The following is a 23,953-nucleotide window of genomic DNA, read 5'->3' on the forward strand; positions in this document are numbered from 1 at the left end:
AGGGGAAGTCCAATGATTCAGAATGAAAGTCTCTCTCTTATAAAATATAACAAACCGCAAGTACAGAGAAACAATTGATTGTGCTGTCTTTGGCACATACAGAAATGTGAGTCACCCATCAAGAGACTTATTTAAGGTCATATAGCATTAACAATTCTAACCCATTCTATACAATCTACCCCTGATGATATTTATAGCGCATGTTACAGTTGCAGATGCTGGTGCAAATCAGTGATAGCCACACGAAGAACACATAATAAGAGTATGTAAACTACACCAGAAAATTAACTACAATGAAAATAACCAATATCAATATGACCAATACAACAATAGGGTGTATCATCAAATTAATGATCCCAATGGCCTTAAATCAATCCCACCAGTGATCTACGGTCAAGGCCATAATGGAATCAGTAAGTTGTGTTAACATTGTGTTCCCATTTCATCACGTGTTTGACAGCCTCTGATGGGATCAAAATTGAGAGGATCCCACAAAGGATTAACATCATCATGCTTACACTAACATCAGTAATATTCTTAATTGCAATCTGCGCAACTGCATCAAACATATATTAATCTATTCCAGCTCCTATCCTGGGGTCAAAGATCCCCTTCCTGTTTCCTTTTGGTGATCATGTGGTGAGGGCCTTTAGAACATGCAAGAGGGAGAGAGATAGAGAGAGGAAAGGGAGAGCCAGATCAGCTGGTTGTTCGTCAATTCCTTTCTGTTCTGATGTTTAGATCTTTCTGTGCGTTTTAATTTTAATTACTGCAGCCACCTAACTGTGGCAACCAGGATATCGTCTACATTTTTCCAGTTAATCTACTGACATACTTTGCTCTAAAATTCAGTATATTCCAGATTCAGGTTCCTTAATTTGTGTGTTTTTTTATTATCCTCCAGTTCCGAATCCACATATCACCTTGACCAATAACAGTAAAATAACATCATGCATCGACTCAAAATTTCTACAGCTCTCTTCATCAGTATTCATTGTGAGGATACCTCTTCAATATGTTTCCTTCCTTGCCAATTTCATGAATGAATGTATCATTGAGTGGTAACTACCTCCATGTGCAAATACCCCCTTTGAGCTACAGTATACATGCTATCAAACAATAGAGCTGTAACATTCATCTGGCTTTATCTTCAGCTTATGCTTCCTACCTTTTATTTTTCCTGGGGTTCCCTTACTACCAACTCCTACACCACCAGAGTCTGAGCTCAGCCTTCTTTCACATACACTAACTGTCCTAACACATTACAGTTTCACTTACTGGTTTAAACACTGCAGTACATGCATCATACAAACACTCAAGATGGGGTATCTGTTTGTCATCCGATGGACCCTTTCAGTCAGTCCACTATTACTCCTCCCAGAGTCCATATTCTTTCATTATAGTAACATTTTGACATAATAGCCAATCACACTTATTACTTTGATTTCAATTCGTTTTACAAGCCTTTCACTAATACTATTTTCATTGTTTTAAAGTCAGTTTCTTGATGGATTATGTGTCAGTGTCTTATCCTTTAAACTGTGTTATTGTGCTCTTCAAGGCCACACTATTCCGTTCCACAAATAGGTGTACATGTCTGAGACCTGTTCTTCAGTGCATGTTTTTCTAACTCATGTTTGTTACCTCCAAGGTAACATTCACTTTTACACGCTTACATCCGTATCTCAAGACCATGTCACATATTCTTGACTCCCATGTAATCTTAACAAATGATCTATGAGGTTTTACTTATCTCTCCACATATGGTCCTGATGCCTCAGGTAGTGACTTGATCTCAAATTCAGTCTTTCTTAACAAGAAAAAAAGGACACAAAGAGAAAGCTATCATAGAGTCAGAGAGATGTACAGCATGGAAACAGACCCAACCAGATATCCTAAATAAGTCTAGTCCCATTTGCCAGGCACTTGGTCAAAATCCCTCTAATCCCTTCCAATTTTCTGCCGAATCAGATGCCTTTTAAATGTTGTAATTGTATCAGCCTCCATCACTTCCTCTGGCAGCTCAATCCATACATGTATCAACCGCTGCGTGAAAACGATGCCACTTGGGTGTGTTTTAAACCTTTCTCTCCTCACCCTCTGGTTCCGGACTCTCCCAACCCAGGGAAAGGACTTTGTCTATTTACCCGATCCATGCCCCACATGATTTTTTAAACCTCTACAAGGTCACCCCTCAGCCTCCAATGCTCCAGGGAAAGCAGCCCCAGTCTTTTCAGCCTCCCCCTATAGCTCAAACTCTCCAACCCTGGCAACATCCTTGTGAATCTTTTCTAAATCCTTTCAAGTTTCACAACATCCTTCCTTTAGGAGGGAGACCAGAACTGCACACAATATTCCAAAATTAGCCTAACAAATGTCCTGTGCAGCTGCAACACCGACCTCCCATCTCCTATACTCAATGCTGTAATCAATAAAGGCAAGCATACCAAACACCTTCCTCACTATCCTATCTACCTGTGACTGCACTTTCAAGGAACTATGAACCTGCATTCCAAAGTCTCTTTGTTCAGCAACACTCCCTAGTTCCTTACCATTAAGTGTAGAAGTCCTGCCCTGATTTGCCTTTTCAAAATGTAGCACCTCTCATTTATCTAATTTAAAATCCATCTGCCACTCCTCAGCACATTGGCCTATCTGATCAAGATCCCATTGTACACTCAGGTAACCTTCTTCACTGTCCACTACACCTACAATTTTGGTGTCATCTGCAAATTTACTAACTATACCTCCTATGTTCAGATCCAAATCATTTATATAAATGATGAAAAGTAGTGGACCCAGCACTGATCCTTGTGGCACACCAGGTTCACAGTCACAGGCCTCCAGTCTGAGAATCAACCCTCCACCATCACCTCCTGTCTTCTACCTTCAAGCCAGTTCTTTGACATAGGATCCTTACAGTGTGGAAACAGGCCATTTGGCCCAACAAGTCCACACTAACCCACCGAAGCGTATCCCACCCAAACCCATTCCCCTACCCTAAAACTTTACATTTCCCCTGACTAATGCACCTAACGTACACATCCCTGAACACTATGGGCAATTTAGATTAGATTACTTACAGATTACTTACAGTGTGGAAACAGGCCCTTCGGCCCAACAAGTCCACACCGACCCGCCGAAGCGCAACCACCCATACCCCTACACTTACACCTTCACCTAATACTACGGGCAATTTAGCATGGCCAATTCACCTGACCTGCACATCTTCGGACTGTGGCAGGAAACCAGAGCGCCTAGAGGAAACCCACGCAGACATGGCGAGAATGTGCAAACCTCACACAGGCAGTCGCCCGAGGCTGGAATCGAACCTGGGTCCCTAGCACTATGAAGCAGCAATGTGGGCAGCACAATGGCACAGTGGTTAGCACTGTTGCCTCACAGCGCCAGAGACTTGGGTTCAATTCCTGCCTCAGGCGACTGACTGTATGGAGTTTGCACATTCTCCCCGTGTCTGCGTGGGTTTCCTCCGGGTGCTCCGGTTTCCTCCCACAGTCCAAAGATGTGCAGGTCAGGTGAATTGGCCATGCTAAATTGTCCGCAGTGTTAGGTAAGGGGTAAATGTAGGGGTGTGGGTGGCTTGCGCTTCGGCGGGTCGGTGTGGACCTTGTTGGGCCGAAGGGCCTGTTTCCACACTATAAAGTAATCTAATCTAATCTAATCTAATCTAATCTAATCTAATCTAATCTAATCAATGCTCACCACAGAGCCACTGTGCTGTCCTCCACTGAGCTAACATGCCACCCTGTATCCAAATTCTTCCGTATTCCATGTGATCTAACCTTGCCAACTAGTCTACCTTGAGTAACCTTGTCAAACGCCATACTTAAGTCCACAGAGATCACATCCACCACTTTGCCCTCATCAATTCTTTTTGTTACTTCAAAAAACTCAATCAAGTTAGTGAGACATGATTTCCCATGCACAAAGCCATGCTGACTATTCCTTATATCAATCTTGTGCTCTCATCTAAACTTCCTTTTCACTAAAATGCATTTTACCCTCAACTGCTGTTTCAACTCATTATTCTAATCTTTGTCTTCTGCCATCAGTCTCCACCCTTAACCATTTTGCCTCATCCAATTTTGCAACTTAACTATTACTACCTATCTCATTCCAGAGATCTGGAGGGATTTGTAGTCCATGGAAGATAATCTTATACTACTTTAAAACTGAAGCCAATCATTTCTGTTGATTCAGGAAAAGCATACTTTGTTCTTTCTCGAAGATGATCCACATTTTTAAAAAAAATTACTTGATAACTCATTCAAGATACTTGATATATCCCTATGTGAATTTGTCCAAATTCAATATTCTGTTTACTCCCTTAAAGTAACTAACCTTATTTTAGGTATTGAAACCACTGAGACTGTATGCATGCACTTTATCATTTCCCAGAATCCCTTTAAATTTTCAGGTAACTATTCTATGTTTTAGAATATCAGGGCATGTGAATCTTAGTATAATTTTTGTCATGATATGCTTAATTGTACCCAGGCTCAGTAGTTTTGAGATTTCTGATACTCTATACGTTTAATGTTTTCACCGTAGTTCTCCAACTACTGAGATATGTTATTTAAGTTTGGCTTGATGGATTGAGGGTGCCTCATCCATCACTGTGTTGCAATGTCGAAAGTGTGCAAATAGTTAACCTTCAGTGCCTCCAGTTTCTAAAACAAAAACTTCCATCCATTCCACATGAAGCAGAATGGGTTAATTAGTATTAATCTAAAATGGATTCAAAAAAGGGGGTGGGGCCTAAACTCTTGCACATAATTATGTCATCCATTTTTCCTCTATCTTTAAGGAAATAAGTGTGTTATAATTAATAAAGGGGAAGCCTACCTCCTTTGTTAGACTGTAATTCCTCTATCTAGTTTCTTCACATTTTAGAATACACCATCAAATAATTTTGTTCAAAGAGAATTGCATTTCCAAAATTCCAGCCTCTGTTACTTGGATGCTTTCAACCCTCAATGCTCAAATCTTACCATCCTGAAGTAAAGATTCACTCATTTTAAAACAGTATTTGGAAGTTCACTCTGGCCAGAAATTGAAATTCCAAACAGAGTAATTTCTGAAATTAAAATTTACCTGAGATTCTTTCCTCAGTCCAGACACAAGGAGCCAATTCCAAAAGATAAATTTGTACTAAGCTTTGCAAACCAAATTTTTGACTCAACATTTTATCGCAGATTTTTGCTTTACACAACCACTTAAAAGGACATTACGTTAACCATATATGTTCCACACTGATACAGGCACAAACTTTAAATCACCATAGATTTCCAAAATGCAAACTGACATTAAAACATCCCTAGATCTAGAGGCCTAGGGAATAAAAACACACAAATTGCACAATTTCATTTCAGTGTTTTTCCTTCTCTTATATATTTTCATGAATCCCATCTTTGTCGTCAAACATTTCTTGGATCACAAAGTGTATGGAAATGATTCTTTGGATTAGATTAAAAGTAGTTAAGAGAAGACTCAACAACACAAATTTACTTAAATATAAACATTTATTAAGTAAATAAAAAGATGAAAAAGAAAGGAAATAAACAGTAAGTCTCATGCCCTTCTGCCTTTCTCAATTCTTCATGAAGTACTTGGAATTTTTTAGACATGAATAGAGTACCGTTGTCACTAATCACAATGCTTGTAGTACCTCACTAACTGCAGTATACTCTGAGGAATCACACTGACAGTCATTGATCTCAGCTAGTCTAACACCACACAATCTGAATTAGTCTGCAAATGACAAGATAATCAGTTAATCTCTCTATAATCCTCATTCTTTCTGTGTTAATCCCTGAATGACCCCTCACAGTCCTGGTGTTCATCTTTCTCAAATGCCTCATTCTCTGTGTTAATCTCTCTCTAACCTCAATCTCTTCCTATTAGTCTTTCTCTATCCAGCACTATCACTGTGTCAATCTCTCTCTAACCCCTCATTCACTCTGCTTTAATCTCTCACTAGCTCTTCACTTTCCAAATGTTAATCTCTCTCTAACCCCTCACACTGTCAATTTTAATCTCTAACTACTCACCATCTGTATTAATCTTTCTCTAACCCATCACTCTCTCTGTTAATTTGTCCCTAATCTCTCAGTCTCACTTTGTTAACTCCCTGTAGCCCCTCACTCTGTCTCTATGTTAATCACTTTAACCCACTCCCTCTGATTTCATCTCTCTCTCACTCTAATCCCTAAATTGCCCAGTGTAAATCTCTCCCTAACCCCTCATTATCTCTGTATCTCATTCTCAGGATTGTTCATCTGGTTGTTGTCCTGAGGGACTGGGCCCACAGGAGTCTACAGGAAAAGGAGCCGAGGCCTGACTCCTTCCTGGAGAGGTTTCGGGGACCCGAGCTGCGGACAGTGGTCAGCAGAGTGAGCGGCAACACTGCCCAGGAGGAGGGCCAACCCCGAAAGAAAAGGCAAGTAGCTCATGAAACCTGGGAAAGTAACATAACATATACCTCTGGCCAGTCAGATGGCTCCAGGTCTCTTGCAATGAGTATGATATTCACTGAGTGATACACAGTGTGAGGCAGGTACTGTACAGCGAGTTGCTAACCCCATCAACTAACTCCATGTTTATCTGGAAATGTGAATGGTGTGAATATTGGGCTGTTTCTGCTCACATGGAAAGGTCCTTCCACCTGTTTGATTCTGGGCTCCTGTTTATTTTGCAGAAAGCGGTCAGTGTTTGTGCTGGACCCGGCCAACAGTGTGTATTACCTCTGGTTGACTGTCATCACCTTACCTGTCATCTATAACTGGTGCTTCCTGGTGTGCAGGTAAGGATGACATTACTGAGCAATCATCCAGATACTCACACTGTAGCAATGGTGCTGACCAAGATTGGCACCTTCAGGCCCAGGTGAATTGTAGTGAAGTGGAACCCCATGGCAGAACAATACAGAGAGAGAGATATAGAGAGAGATTGAGAGAGACTGGCATCGGGCCTGTCGATTTTCCAACTACATGGGATTGAAATATTCAGACACAGTCAGGTGTTGGACCATTGTTTGCTTCAATATCCTAACTCATTTTCAGGTTGTAAATTGGAGCCAGCTCCCTCGTCTGAAAGACGACAAAAGTCAGGAAATTATGGTATGTATATGTGTCCACAAATGCCTCAGAGTGATGTTCAACCAAGGAATCAGTTTTCTGCAAGATGCTTGGCTACTTTTGCAGAATCTCCCAAAACTGCAGCTGTACCACTGTCATTGTGACCCCGATTAATGATAGTACTGGGCAAGTCAGATCCCGGAATGAAACCTGTCTTTTGTTTTGTTAAGTTAATCACGATGGTGGTTAGTCACTGAAATACATTCACATGAGACAGCAGATTTTGCTTCAGGACAGTAAAGATGTTCATGACATAAAAGAAGAAGATTAAGAAAGAAAAAGTAAGAAAGAAAGAAAGATTTTAAGTCACGCAGCAAAACAAAATTTCAAAACATTTTTCCTGACACTATCCATCTGAGACTGACATCCAGAAAATTGATACCCCTACCTTTATTTTCCTATTTAACAGTTTCCTCACAGTTACTTTCATGTGGACTGTGAAATAATTTCATAAGTCCTTTCCAAATCTCCCGACATGAACATTAAACAAACCTGATATACAAAACTTCCTTAGCTCTAATAACTGAATAAGTCAAATGAAACTCCTTATTTGGAGGATTCCTAAACTGAACCCTTCCACTGAGGTAGCTGGTTTCTTGAACTGCTCTGATCTTTTTTGAAGAGAAAAACTAAACTTGTTTCAAGGTTCAATACTGGTATTTTTTGAACTGAATTAAAAGAAAATCTGCTTAATCTTAGATTCCTAGAGTCATACAGTCATAGAGATGTACAGCACGGAAACAGGCCCTTCGGTCCAACTTGTCCATGCCAACCAAATATCCTAAATTAGTCTTGTCCCATTTGCCAACATTTGGCCCAAATCCCTTAATACACTCATCCAGATGCCTTTTAAATATTGTAAATGTATCAGTCTCCATCACCTTCTCTGGCAGCTCAGTCCATATACACAACCTTCTGTGTGAAAATGTTGTCCCTTTTATATCCCTTTTAAATACTCCCCCTGTCACCTTAAACCTGTAATCTTGGTCTCCCCTACCCTGGCGAAAAGACCTTGGCTATCCACGATATTATAAACTTCTGTAAGGTCACACCTCAGCTTCCGTCACTCCAGGGAAAATTGCCCCAGCCAATTCAGCCTCTCCCTACAGCTCAAACCCTCCAACACTGGCAACATCTTTGTAAATCTTTTCTGAATTGCATCAGCACGTGGACTTTGTGATGAGAGGGGGTATCACATTAATGCATCCAGAGCAGAGCCCCAGCCCCACCTTGGCTCCTCAGACCACGTCGCTGCTATGTAAATCCCAGCATGCGGACCGCTCGTCAGATGTGTCAAACCGGTTCTGAAGCAAGTGAGAACCTGGCTGGCAGAAGCCATTTCTGCTCTTCAAGACTGCATTGAGCACACTGACTGGCCCATGTTTAAAGAGGTGGCAACCAATGGCGATTCCATCAACTTAGAGGAGTACACGGTTCGGTGATTTGCTACATTAGCAAGTGCACTGATGATGTCACTGTGTCAAAGACCTCTCGCCCAAACCAGAAGCCATGGATGACCACAAAGGTGGTTAGTCACTGAAATGCATTCACATGAGACAGCACATTTTGCTTCAGGACAGTAAAGATGTTCATGACATAAAAGAAGAAGATTAAGAAAGAAAAAGTAAGAAAGAAAGAAAGATTTTAAGTCACGCAGCAAAACAAAATTTCAAAACATTTTTCCTGACACTATCCATCTGAGACTGACATCCAGAAAATTGATACCCCTACCTTTATTTTCCTATTTAACAGTCTCCTCACAGTTACTTTCATGTAGACTGTGAAATAATTTCATAAGTCCTTTCCAAATCTGCTGACATGAACATTAAACAAACCACTGCTGAGGCCCCGTGGTTCCGCCTTCAGAGTAGATGACAAGGCAGCCCTAACAACAGCGAGGGCCAACCTGACCCGGGCCATCAAAGAAGTAAAGTATGCACATGCACAGAGAATACACAGGCTTTTTCAAGGCAGCACTGATATGTGAAGCATGTGCAAGTGTATTCAAGCCATTACTAACCACAAAGCAGCATTGCCTGCTTGTGCTGTTGGTGCTTCCCACCCGGATGAGTTGAATAACTTGAGGCACAGTTTGAGGGACGAAATGACGTGGCAGCGAGGAAGAGCATCCCCCAATCCAATAACCATTTGTTGTGTCTTACCACGGCTGACGCAAGGAAAACCCTATGCAGAGTCAACCCACGTAAGGCTGCTGGATCAGATAACATCCCTAATAGAGTGCCCAGAGGATTCTCTGATGTGCTGGCGGATGTTCTCATGGGCATCTTTAAAATCTCCCTGAGTTGCACCATAGTTCCAGCGTGTTTCAAGGCCGCTATCATTGGCCCCGTGCTGAAGACATCTTCAGTGTCCTGCCTCAACGACTACCTCACCATTGCGAGAAGCTCGTGATGAAGCATATTACGACATTGCTGCCCTCCTCACAGGACACTGCAGTTTGCGTATCGTCCCAACCACTCAACAGATGATGCCATCTCCACCACCCTCCATCTGGCCCTTGCCCGCCTGGAAAAGAAGGACACCTACATCAGACTATAGTTCATAGACTTCAGTTCTGCATTTAACACTATCATTCCTCAGTACCTGATTGGAAAACTGAGTCTGCTGGGCCTAAATAAATAAATGTAGCTGGATCCTGGACTTCCTGACTGGGAAAGCTCAGTTAGTCCGGATTGGGAACAGTGCCCCCAACACCATCACACTGAGCACGTGTCCACCCCACCCCAGGGCTGTGTGCTCAGTCCACCGCTGTTCACCTTGCTGATAGACAGAAAGCAATGCTCAGCTCGAATCATATTATTAAGTTCGCTGATGACATGGCAGTAGTGGGTCTCATTAGCATGAACGACGAGTCAGCATACCAAGAGGAGGTGCAGTGGCTAATGGACTGATGCAGAGCAAACAACCTGTCTCTGAACATGGACAAGACGAAAGAGATGTCTGTTGACTTCTGGAAGGTATGGAGCGACCACTCTCTGCTGGACATTGACGGCTCCCCAGTGGAGGTAGTGAAGAGCACCAAATTTCTTGGCATCCACATGGGGGAGAATCTTACTTGTTCCCTCAACACCAGCTCCGTAGACAAGACAGTCCAGCAGCATCTCTACTTTCTGCGCAGGCTGAGGAAAGCCCACCTCCCATCCCCCATCCTCAGCACATTCTACAGAGGGCTCATTGAGTGTACCCTGAGCTGCTACATCACTGGCTGATTCAGGAATTGCACTGTCTCAGATTGTCAGACCTACAACGGATAGTGAGGACAGCTGAGAAGATCATCGGGGGCTCTCTTCCCTCCATTACAGACATTTACACCACTTGCTGCAAGTACAAGACTAACAGCATTGTGGGCAACCCCACACATCCTTCATTCAAACTCTTCTCTCTCCTTCCATCTGACAGAAGATACTGGAGCATTCAGTCTCTCACAGCCACTCTGTGCAATAGTTTCTTCCCCCAAGCCATCAGGCTCCTTAATACTGTTTGATCACACTCTACTCCATTTGCAATTTTTGGAAGAGTTTTTGAATTGCTGCTAAAACAATGTTTTATTAATGATCATTCATTGTTACATTTACTAACCCATCCTTCTACGCCCTCATTCAGGACATCTATAAAAATGACAAATAGCAGTGGCCCCAAAACAGATCCTTGCAGTATACCACTAGTAACTGAACAGAGTCTGGATTAGAGTGGTGCTGGAAAAGCACAGCAGGTCAGGCAGCATCTGAGGAGCAGGAAAATTGACATTTCGGGCAAAAGCCCTTCATCAGGAATGGAGGCAGGGAGCCTCCAGGGTGGAGAGATAAATGGGAGGGGTGGAGGGGGGAAGCTAGGGAGAAAATAGCAAAGAGTACAATGGGTGGATGGAGGAGGGAATGACTGAACTCCAGGATGAACATTTCCCATCAACCAACACCCTCTGTCTTCTTTCAGCTAGCCAATTTCTGATCCAAACCACTAAATCACCCTCACTTCCATGCCTCCATACCTCTGTGCAATAGTCTACCGTGGGAAGCCTTATCAAATACCTTACTGAAATCTGTATACACCACATCAACTGCTTTAACCTCATCCATCTGTTTGGTCACCTTCTCAAAGAAATCAATAAGGTTTGTGAGGCATGACCTACCCTTTGCAAAATCGTGTTAACTATCCTTAATCAACTTATTCCTCTCTAGATGATTATAAATCCTATCTCTTATAACCTTTTCCAACACTTTACCCACAACCGAAATAAGGCTGACAGGTCTATAATTAACAGGGTTGACTCTACTCCCCTCCTTGAACAAGTGAATAACATTTGCTATCCTCCAGTCTTCTGGCACTATTTCTGAAGACAATGATGACATAAAGATCAAAGCCAAAGGCTCTGCAATCTCTTCCCTGGTTTCCTCTTTCAAGGAGCTATGCACCTGCACACAAGGTCTTTTAGTTTGGCAATACTCCCCAGAACATTACCATTAAGTGTATAAGGAGAAAGTCAGGACCGCAGATGCTGGAGATCAAAGTCGAGAGTGTAGTGCTGAAAAACCACAGCAGGTCAGGCAGCATACGAGGAGCAGGACAATCAACGTTTCGGGCCTAAGCCCTTCATCTTGTTCAAGGAAAGGAATAGGAATAACCATGGGAATTACAGACCAGTCAGTCTTACGTCAGTGGTGGGCAAAATATTGAAGAGAATTCTGAGAGACAGGATTTATGATTACTTGGAAAACCAGAGTTTGATTAGCAGTAGTCAGTGTGGCTTTGTGAGGGGCAGGTCATGCTCATAAACCTTATTGAATTATTTGAGGATGTAACAAAACACATTGATGAAGGTAGAGCAGTGGATGTGGTGTACATGGATTTTACTAAGGCATTTGATATGGTTCTCCATGGTCAGAAAGTAAGGAGGCATGGGATACAGAGAGACCAGCCTGTCTGTTTACAGAATTGGCTGGCCCATAGAAGACAGAGGGTGGTGGTACTTGGAAAGTATTCAGCCTGGAGCACGGTGAGCAGGGATCGGTTTTGGGACCTCTGTTATTTGTCATTTTTACAAATGACTTGAATGAGGAAGTGGAAGCATGGGTTAGTAAGTTTGCCAATGACACAAAGGTTGGTGCAGGGGGATTGTAGTTTGCAACAGGACATTGACAGGATGCAGAACTGGGCTGACAAGTGGCAGATGGAGTTCAATCTGGAAAAGTGTGAAGTCATTCAGTTTGGAAGGTTGAATTTGAACGTAGAATACAGGGTTATAGGCAGGATTCTTGGAAGTGGGAACTGAGGGATCTTGGAGTCCCTTTCCAGAGATCCCTCAAAGTTGCCATCCAGGTTGATCGGGTTGTTAAGAAGGTGTATAGTGAGTTGGCTTTCATTAGCAGGGGAATTGAGTTTAAAAGCCGCGAGGTTATGCTGCAGCTAGGGCGGCACGGTGGCACAGTGGTTAGCACTGTTGCCTCACAGTGCCGGAGACCCGGGTTCAATTCCCGCCTCAGGCGACTGACTGTGTGGAGTTTGCACGTTCTCCCCGTGTCTGCGTGGATTTCCTCCGGGTGCTCCGGTTTCCTCCCACAGTCCAAAGATGTGCAGGTCAGGTGAATTGGCCATGCTAAATTGCCCATAGTGTTAGGTTAGGGGTATGGGTGGGTTGCGCTTCGGCGTCGGTGTGGACTTGTTGGCCCGAAGGGCCTGTTTCCTCACTGTAATGTAATCTAAAAAAAAAGCTCTATAAAGCCCTGGTTACAACTGTGTTCAGTTCTGGTCACCTCATTATAGGAAGGATGTGGAAGTTTTAGAGAGGGTGCAGAGGAGATTTACTAGGATGCTGCCTGGATTGGAGGGCGTGTCTTATGACGATAAGTTGAGGAAGCTAGGGATTTTCTCATTGGAGCGAAGAAGGATGAGAGGTGACTTGATAGAGGTGATGAAAGGCATAGATAGAGTGGATAGCCAGAGACTTTTTCTTTGGTGGAAATGTCTATCAGGAGGGGGCACAGTTTTAAGGTAATTGGAGGAAAGTTTAGGAGAGATGTAAGAGGTAGGTTCTTTACACAGAGAGTGATCGGTGCGTGGAATGTACTACCAGGAGTGGTAGTAGAGTTACATACTGTAGAGACATTTAAGCGACTCTTGGATAGGCATATGGAAGAATGAAGGGTATGCAGGTTAATCTGATCTTTGAGTAGGATAAAAGGTCTGCTCAATATCGAGGGGCAAAGGGCTTGTACTGTGCTGTACTGTGTTCTATGTCCTATGTCACGTTGTACAGAGGGAACCTTTATTGCTGTTCACTATATTCACATTTAAACTATCTACATGAATGACAAAAAGCAGTGGACATGGCACCAATCCATGTGGCACACCATTGGTCACAATCTTCCAGTCCGAAAAAATAGTCTCCACCACCACTCTCTGTTTCCTACTTTGAGCCAATTTTGTATCCAAATTGCTAGCCTTTCTTGTATTCCATGTGATCTAACCTTGCTAACCAGTCCATGATGGGGAACCTTGGGTTGGCATGGTGGCTCAGTGGTTAGCACTGCTGCCTCACAGTGCCAGGGACCCAGATTCAATTCCAACCTCAAATGATAAACGGGTCCCTTTCGGAATTGCAGGTAGTGACCAGTGGGGTACCACAAGATTTGGTGCTGGGACCGCAGCTGTTTACAATATACATTAATGGTATAGATGAAGGCATTAAAAGTAATATTCACAAATTTGCTGATGACACAAAGCTGGGTGGCAGGGTGAAATGTGAGGAGGATGTTATGAGAATGCAGGGTGACTTGGACATGCTAGGTGAGTAGGCAGATGCATGGCAGATGCAGTTTAATCTGGACAAATGTTTGGTTATCCACTTTGGTGGCAAGAACAGGAAGGCAGATTACTATCTAAATGAAGTCAAGTTAGGTAAAGGAGAAGTACAACGAGATCTGGGTATTCTTGTACATCAGTCAATGAAAGCAAGCATGCACGTACAAGCAGGCAGTGAAGAAAGCTAATGGCATGCTGGCCTTCATAAAAAGAGGCATTGAGTATAGGAGCAAAGAGGTCCTTCTGCAGATGCACAGGGCCCTAGTGAGACCGCACCTGGAGTATTGTGTGCAGTTTTGGTCTCCACATTTGAGGAAGGACATTCTGGCTATTGAGAGAGTGCAGTGTAGGTTCACGAGGTCAATTCCTGGAATGGCAGGACTTTCATATGTTTAAAGATTGGAGAGACTGGGCTTGTATACACTAGTTTAGAAGGATGGGAGGAGAAATGATTGAGACATATAAGATTATTAAAGGATTGGACACTCTGGAGGCAGGAAGCACGTTTCCGCTGATGGGTGAGTCCAGAACCAGAGGACACAGTTTAAAAATAAGGGGTAGGCCATTTAGAACAGAGTTGAGGAGAAACCTCTTCACCCAGAGAGTGGTGGATATATGGAATGCTCTGCCCCAGAAGGCAGTGGAGGCCAAGTCTCTGGATACTTTCAAGAAAGAGATGGATAGAGCTCTTAAAGATAATGGTTATGGGGATAAGGCAGGAACAGGATGCTGATTGCGTATGATCAGCCATGTTCATAATGAATGGTGATACTGGCTCGAAGGGCTGAATGGCCTACTCCTGCACCTATTGCCTGTTGTCTATTGACTGTCTGAAGAGTAGAAAGCTGAATATTATTTAAATGAAGAAAGACTGCAGAAAGCTATGCAACAGAGATCATAATGTCCTTTTCTTAAATCATAAAAAAGCTTGCATCCATTTTTAGTGGGTTAATAGGGAAGACAAAAAGGATGTTAGCCTTTATTTCAAAGGAATAGGATATCAGAGGGAGGTTCTGCTAACACTGTACAATGCACTAGTCAAACCACAGCTTGAATAGTGTGAACATTTTTGGGTTCTTTTCCCAGGCAAGGTATTGGAGGCAGTCTGAAGAAGGTTCGCGTGATGATAGCAGGTATGAAGTGACTGTTTTATGAGCAGAGCTTGAATAAGTTGGGCATGTTCCTGTTGGAGTTTAAAAGAATGAGAGATGAATGTATTGGAACATACAAGGTTCTAAGAGGACTTGACAGATTCGATGTGGAGAGGTTGTTTCCTCTTATGGGAGAGCCTTGAACCAGAGGCAATGATCTCAGAATAAGGGTCTCCACATTTAAGACAGAAATGAGGAGAAATTTCTTCTCAGAGGATATTGAATCTGAAATTCTTTACTACACTGAGGCTGGGCCATTAAGTGTGTTCAAGGCTGTGATAGACAGATTTTTAATCAATAGGGGAATCAAGGGTTATGGATAAAAGGCAAGAACGTTGAGGAATATCAAATCAGCCATGATATAACTGAATGCAGAGCAATTCGATGGGCTCACTTGCCTACTTCTGCTTCTATGTCTAATGGTTTCATTGCATGAATTGTGTGTCTATGCGTGTGTTTCCATGGTAACCCCAGAGTTGTTTGACAGGTTTATGTGAGAACCTATTTGGGAGGGAGGCAAACATTCAGTCCTCTGACGGGTTAAATGTTTGCTTTTACGTTCTCAGAACGTTTCAGCATTTTGGGCCAGTGCCTGTGAAGCAGCCATGCTGGCTGCCACCAGGCTGGAGTTGACTCAAGTGACTCTACAGAACAATTACAGATAAAGGTGTATTGGGGGTTAAACTGAAAGGGCATCGTTTAGATTAGATTAGATTCCCCACAGTGTGGAAACAGGCCCTTCGGCCCAACCAGTCCACACTGACCCTCCAAAGAGTAACCCACCCAGACCCATTTCCGTCTGACTAATGCACCTAACACTACTGGCAATTTAGCGTGGCCAGTTCACCTGACCTGCACATCTTGGACTATGGGAGGAAACCGCAGCACCCGGAGGAAACTCACGCAGACATGGGGAGAATGTGCAAACTCCACACAGACAGTTGTCCAAGGCTGGAATCGAACCTGGGTTCCTGGTGCTGTGAGGCAGCAGTGCTAACCACTGAGCCACAGTGTTGGATTAATGCCAAAAAGATCCTGAGGAATACAGGTGGACAACTAGGAGGCTGGAGAAGAGTCACACTGATGGGGGAAGCGGCACCTTGAAGGAAGGAATTGCACACGAAGAGTTGGCAACACAATGGGATCATGAGGCAAGCTGGTGAAGGGGAAAGGCAGGACAGAGGACAGAATGGGAGAAGATGTAATGGCCAAGCTTCAGCCAGGGAAGTTCAGGAAGGTCAAGGGAAATGGTGAATGGGGTCCCAATGACTGGGGAGATTGAAACATGGTAGACGCGATACCAGAGGAAAGAATACCTTCTCCAGTGTTGGGAGAAAGAGTGTGGCTGAGAGGGGGAGGATTTAAGGATGAAGAAATTAGAAAGAAAAATAAATTCAAAGGAGGTTGTATCCATGCAGTGCCCTTGCAGCATTCTTGTCTTCTGGCAAATCCATATCGAGTCCCTCAGTGAGAATGTACAGCAGAAAGAGGAAGGGGCCTAAACTCTCTTTGCATAAGCTCATGCACAGCACTAAGCGCAACTATGTGTGAAGTGAGGAGAAACAAAACATAACACACTGCATGAGCGCTTAGTAAGGATTTCAGGCTGAAATGAAGCATTGACTGCAGTAAAATGGCTCCTATGCTGGGGTGGGAGAGAGAGAGAGAGAGAGAGAGAGAGAGAGAGTCGGGGGAGGGGGGGATGTACCAAAATGGGGTGATAAAGAGAGAGGGATGACACTTGGAGGGAATATCCCAAGAAGGGACATCACAAATGAACTATACTGAGAGGTGTTGTACCGACAAAGGACGTACTGAGAGAGGGTGTACTGAGAATGGGGTTTACGGGGAGAAGATGCACTTTGAAAGAGTATGTTTATGACATTGCAGCTCCCTGCAGATGTGTGTACTGCGGTGTTAGAGATATCTTCACATGACTCAGGACACCGTCACTACATCTGTCACCTCGTGCAGGCAGATTTACAATTGCTCAGCTTGGGAGGCAGCACGATGCCTGTGACACTGAAAATCACAGCAACAATGAACTGCCTCACCACTGACTCCTTTCAAACCACAGCTAGACAGCTGTGTGGTATCTCCTGATAGGGAGCTTACTGTGTACTCACTGAATTATAGGAATGCAGGACAGTTTGTCCAATTCACCATGGACTGAGCAGCCGAAAGAATCAGGCTTACAGTCATCCTGGGGGTCAGAGCACCTTAGCATCACCCAGATTCCTGATCAGGAAACGATTTCATTTCTCTGGCCCACATCTCATGAGTGAACAAAAGTAAAACTTGTTAATGTTGTATTTGATTCCCTCATCTGGGTCATTTTCACATATTGCAAATAGCTAAGATCCAAGCACGGGTCGTTCTGATAGCCCACCAGTCACGGCCTACCACCCAGAATGAGGCCTATTCATGGCCACTCTCGGTTTCCTGTCTGTCAACAAATTCTCAATCCATGTCGATATATTACTTCCTATTAACTTTGTCCACCATCCTCTTATGAGAAATTTTATCAAAAGCTTGCTGAAAATTCAAATACACCAGATTCACAGGTTCTCCTTTATCTTATTGCATCCTCAAATAAAAATTCTGGTAGATTTGTCAAGCATATTTTTTTTTGCCTTTCATAAGCCCATTTGTCCAATCCTGTTTATATTTTGCAAATGTTCTGTTATTGTTCTTTTATAATAGACTCATGCATTTTCCCCATTACTGACGTGGGGCTAACTGGTCGATACTTGTTTTCTTTCCTCTGTCCATCAACTTTTAAATAGTGAAGTTACATTTTTCATTCTCCAGTTTGTAAGAATTGCTCTAAAATTTATAGTACTCTGGAAAATGACCACTAATACATCCAGTATTTCCAGGGCCTCTTCCTTTGGTATTCTGGAATGCCTTGGGGATTTGTCAGCCTTTAACTTCCTTACTTTCCTCAGCACAATTTTCTTACTGATACTGATTTTTATTAATTGCACCTTCTCCACCCTTGTTTCCCTACAATTTCTGGGAGGCAATTTGTGCTCTCTGTTGTGAAGACAGAACCAAAGTTTGCCTGTACAGAGTATGGGTATGCGCCATCTGAGGCAATAAGGGTTCTGAAGGAGCAGTGTTTCTGTTTCATCAAAGTTAGTCAGTGAAGGACAATAGGTCATGATATATGTGTGACTGATATATCTGTGATACAAATGATTAACATGTCTTTCCCTATGTGCTTTTGTGTGTGATTAACATGTGTTTCTCAGTATGTTTTGGTGTGATTAATGTTTGGCGAATTTCCTAATCTGTGTGATTAACATGGTTCTCAGTGTGTTTCTGTGCACAATTAGCACACATTAAAAACTGAAAGCACCAAGGTTGATGTAAATCAGAAACGAAAACAGAAGTTCAGCAGGTCCAGCAGCATCTTTAAAGAGAAATCAGAGTTAATGTTTCATGTCAGGTGACCCTTCCTCAAGTTCTAATTTCTCTTCACAGACGCAGACCTGCTATCCTTTTCCAGCAACTTTTTTTTATCACAGTTAGCGCATATTACCCAGGGTGTTTCTGTGATTTTAGGTTAAAGCACATGTTTTTCTTTTTCCCACAGGGCTTGCTTTGACTCTCTCCAGATGCAACATCTTACAATTTGGTTGACTATTGATTACATTTCAGATGTCATTTATATTATCGACGTCTTTGTCAGACTCAGAACAGGTTTGTGCCTGTAGTTTTGTACCACCAATCACTTCCTACACTCGTGTTGCTTTGTGGTGTCACACATTTCCATCAGTTAGAGCTGTCCACTATAAATACTGCTTAGTGAGTGGGGTACTATAGTGTTGAGAATAGCATTGAAGATACTGTAATACTGACAATATCCTCACAGTGACAGTGAGGATACAACAATGTCAACAATGACTGTTGGGATACTGCATTCAAACAGCAATGGTGGGAATACTGCAGTGTCCTCAATGACAGTGCGATACTTCAAAGTTGTCTGTAACGGTGTGATATTGCAGTGCCGTGAGTGACTGTGCAATATTGCAGTATCAACAGAGATAGTGGGACACTGCATTGTCGTCAGTGACATTGAGATACTGAAATATTATAAGTGACTGTGAGGACACTAGAGTGTCAAAGGTACAGTGATAGTCCAGTGTCAACAGTGACAGTGAGAATAATGGTGCTGAGGAAAGTACTGTTAGAATTCACTAGCAGTGAATTGAGGGGTGCATAGGTTAAGTCATTTTATTTTACATTAGGATTAATCTTCGGCACAACATCGTGAGCCAAAGGGCCTGTTCTGTGCTGTACTTTTCTATGTTCAAAGCTGACAAATCCCCCAGGCCTGATAATCTACATCCCAGAATACTAAAGGAAGAGGCCCTGAAAATATTGGATGCATAAGTGGTCATTTTCCAGAATTTTCTCGATTCACTCCAATCCAGGCAACATCTTGTTGAACCTCTTCTGCACCCTTTCCAAAACGTCCACATACTTCATATAGTGCAACAACCAGAATTGTATACAGTACTCCAAATGCGGCCTAACTAAAGTCTCATACAGTTGCAACATGACTTGGCATCTTTTATACACGATGCTCTAATTAATGAAGGCAAGTATGCCATATGCCTTCTTTACCATCTGTCGACAGTGACAGTAGAGATACTGTAGTGTTGATAATTGCAGGCTTCGAATTATAAATAGCAGAATCATGTATTTTGTTCTTTTTTAATGGGATGTGCATCATAGTTTAGGCCAGAATGTATTGCCCATCCCTAGGTGTCCCAGAGAAAGTGGTAATGAGCTGCCTTCTTAAACTACTACAATCCATGTTTTGTAGTTATTCCCACAATGTAATTCAAGTCAGAGTTCTAGGATCTTGCATCTATTGACAGTGATGGAACAACACTGGGCGGCACGGTGGCACAGTGGTTAGCACTGCTGCCTCACAGCGCCAGAGACCCGGGTTCAATTCCCGCCTCAGTCGACTCTCTGTGTGGAGTTTGCACATTCTCCCCATGTCTGCGTGGGTTTCCTCCGGGTGCTCCGGTTTCCTCCCACAATCCAAAAATGTGCAGGTTAGGTGAATTGACCATGCTAAATTGTCCGTAGTGTTAGGTATAGGGGTAAATGTAGGAGTATGGGTCTGGGAGGTATACGCTTCGGCGGGTCGGCGTGGACTTGTTGGGCCGAAGGGCCTGTTTCCACACTGTAAGTAATCTAATCTAATCTAACACGATATTTCTAAGTCAGGATGGTGAGTGGCTTTTCGGGAAACTTGCAGATAGTGGTGTTCCTATGTATCTTGCATCTTTCTAGATCAAAGTGATTGTGAGTTTGAAAGGTGCTGTCTAAGGATATTTGGTGACGTTCTGCAATGCACAGTGTGAATGGTCCGCCCTGCTGCTACTGTACTGGAATTTTAATCAAGAGACCAAGCTAATGTTATGGAGGCATGGGTTCAAATCCCTATTGTAGCAGCTGGTAGAATTTAAAATTTAATCCATAAAAACCCTTATTTGAAAGCTCAACTTGTTTGTAGTTACTACCGCTGATTATCATAAAAAAACCCATTTGATTCACTAATGCTCTCTAGGAAAGAAAATCTGCCATCTTTGCTTTTTTTGGCCTATGAATTCCAGGCTCACAACAATATGGGCTCATCAACCACTCTATACCAAACCACTGCAAAGTATATAAAAGAAAGAGATTGTGCTGGAACTTCATAAACCAATGGTCAGCAATCAGCTAGAGCATTTTCAATTATTTTGGAGAAGATGAAACTAGAGGAGATGTAACTAGTTAAGAAAGGTTACAGAGGAGATGTTCCCAAGATGTTGCTAGGGCTGAGGGCATTCTATTATGAGAACATAGGAACATGAGCACTCCGAAGAGTGAGCGGTGCAGAACATCAAACAGATGTTGGTGGAGTGGGCAGAGAGGCAGCAGGTAGACAAATGTGAGATTATTCACGTTGGTACAAATAACTGGAGGGTTAGTACAAAATAGAGGATACTATTCTAAAGGGAGTACAGGAACAGAGAAATCTTTTTACATAAATCATTAAAAGTAGAGTCAAGTAGAGAGAACTATTAATAAAACATACAGTATTCCAGGTATCATAAATATGGGCATAAAGTACATAGGTAGGGAGGCTATGATGAATTTAAATAAAAACAGAAGTACTGGAGAAACTCAGCAGGCCTGGCACCATCCATGAAGAGAGAAAGAAACAACTGAGACTCATCTCAAGAAGCTTCTGGCTGAAGTTTCAGTTTTCGAGTTTTGAATCTACCCAGGTGTTTCTGTGATGTGCAATGCTCCTCAGACATCACATTCTGAAATCCATTCTCAATGCCGTGTGTCGCCATATACACAAGCTGGACCTCAGTATCCATCAGTGCCGCCTTGTGCTGGCTCAGAGCTGCCCTGACTCCAGTTCCATTTCAATTTCCAGCTTTTTCGACACTCAAGCAAAAAAAAATCTTCCTTTCATGCATTAAGCAACACAAGCTTCGACAACTCAGAGATACCTAAGCCCATCTGGAACCTAACCCCGTCTCTCTGACTCCAGCCCCTCTCCTAACCTACCTCCTGTTAGATGTTTGCTATTCCCAATGACCTTCTGTTCTCTGATGCTGAACATTCTGTAAATCTTAGTTTTGTCTCTCTGCGCCCTCCACCTCAATGAATTTCAGCCACAACATGATGTTGAGCTATTCTTCGTACACCTTTGTGCCCATTTCTCTGGACAATGTAACACAAAACTATGTACCTGACCCTTGAGGTCTCTGTGTTTGACAACACTATTCTTCTTAAAATAATCTCTCAGTATCCAAACAAGTTCACATCCCCTGTTCCATCCTATGTTTCATTGTCACTGGTGATTAGAAGACAAAAAGCTCATTTCAGCCAGATTGAAATCCTGTATTACCCAGCAATTGTTCCTAGAGGTATTATTTATTATCCATTCAGTAATTTTATCACAGTGCCCAACATAAGAATGTGAATAGATCATTTAGCTCCTTGAATCAATCATGGTTCATCTGTAATCAGACACCATATATTCCCCTTTTCCCATTATGTCTCATGAACGTTAACTTGCCAAAGTCTATCAATTTTGGATCTAGGTAAGATTCGAGATACTGGGCTTGCTCTCCTTGGAGCAGAGAAGATTAAGAGGTGACCTTATTGAGGTGTTCAAAATTATGAACAATTTTGACAAGGTAAAGAAGAATATTCTATTTTCACAAATTAGTATGTCAGTAACATGAGGTCACAATTTCAAGTTTGTCAGCAAGAGAGCTATGGGATGAGGAGCAACATCTTTCAAGTTATTAGGTTTTGGAATATGCTGCCTGGAAGAATGGTGGGGGTAGATTCCATAGGAGGTTTCAAAAGGGAGCAGGTTATGGGCGGCACAGTGGTTAGCACTGCTGCCTCACAGCGCCAGAGACCTGGGTTCAATTCCCGCCTCAGGTGACTCTCTGTGTGGAGTTTGCACATTCTCCCCGTGTCTGCGTGGGTTTCCTCCGGGTGCTCCGGTTTCCTCCCACAATCCAAAAATGTGCAGGTTAGGTGAATTGGCCATGCTAAATTGCCCGTAGTGTTCAGTGAAGGGGTAAATGTAGGAGTATGGGTCTGGGTGGTATACGCTTCGGCGGGCCGGTGTGGACTTGTTGGGCCGAAGGGCGTGTTTCCACACTGTAAGTAATCTTATATCAATAGAATCCCTACAGTGTGGAAATAGGCCATTTGACCTGACAAGTCCAAACCAACTTGCCGAAGAGTATTCCACCTAGACCCATTTTCCTACCCTATTTCTTTACATCACCTTGACTAATGAACCTAACCTACACATCCTTGAACACTATGGGTAATTTAGCTTGGCCAATGCACCTAATGTGCACATCTTTGAACTGTGGGAAGAAACCAGATCAACCAGAGGAATCCCATGCAGACATGGGGAGAACGTGCAAACTCCACACAGACAGTATTCCAAGGCTGGAATCGAACCTGGGTCCCTGGCACTGGGAGGCAGCAGTACTAACCACTTAGTCACCGTGCATCCCATATATTTGAAAGGGATGAAGTTAAAGGGCTATGGAGATAAGGGTAGGGCGTGGGAATAGTGAGTAGCTCTTTAGGAAGCAGGTACAGACATGATGAGTCCAATGGTCTCCTTCTGTACTGTAAAATTCTACAATTCTATGACAAGAATCCACTCTCAACCCCACAAATCCTTTCAACAGTCTTCAACACTCTCCTTCCACATGGACTTCTACCTCTTCTATTTCTCGCACACTCGATATGTTAATTGAGAACTGTCAAGGTGACATCAGTTGCCTACATTTCTCTACCCCTCCCCCCACTCACCCATTCAACACGTCTCCCTTTGAACTGTGCTCTCAGATTCGACCCTGACTTTGTCTTCAAACCTGCTGCTATTGTCTTGCATACTGACCGCTACATTGCAGAGGCTGAGCGCCAGCTCTTGGACACCTCCTCCTATCTCCCCCAGACAATGACCCCACCATCGAATATCAGGCCACTGTGTCTACAATGGTTACTGATCTTTTCTTTTTTTCAGTATCTCACACCAACTGCCTCCCAGCTCATAGTTTCCCCAACCCTATCCAGCCCATATCCACAGACAGAACTGCCCAGGCAGATACATTGTTTCAGTCTGCTCCTACCTCACGGACCTTATTTTTGCTTATCGCGACTCAAATGTTTTTCTCCAGTTCCTTCCCACTTGCATCTGCAATTCTTCAGATGTTTTATGTCGGTTTCAAAATTTCTAGTTTGTGGGCTCCAGCCACCTCTTCTTCA

General features: G+C 43.0%; 1 protein-coding gene across 1 annotated transcript in view; it reads left to right on the forward strand.

Moving 5' to 3' along the window:
* Positions 1 to 23,953, forward strand: part of LOC122557042 (cyclic nucleotide-gated olfactory channel-like) — a 91,306-nt gene that overhangs the window by 59,827 nt on the left and 7,526 nt on the right. The window contains exons 6-8 of the mRNA XM_043704274.1: positions 6,290 to 6,464; positions 6,723 to 6,823; positions 18,726 to 18,832. Of these exons, the coding sequence (XP_043560209.1) occupies positions 6,290 to 6,464; positions 6,723 to 6,823; positions 18,726 to 18,832 (383 nt within the window). The remainder of the gene's footprint in view (positions 1 to 6,289; positions 6,465 to 6,722; positions 6,824 to 18,725; positions 18,833 to 23,953) is intronic.

Source organism: Chiloscyllium plagiosum, chromosome 15, assembly GCF_004010195.1.
Source record: "Chiloscyllium plagiosum isolate BGI_BamShark_2017 chromosome 15, ASM401019v2, whole genome shotgun sequence".
NCBI classification, from domain to species: domain Eukaryota; kingdom Metazoa; phylum Chordata; class Chondrichthyes; order Orectolobiformes; family Hemiscylliidae; genus Chiloscyllium; species Chiloscyllium plagiosum.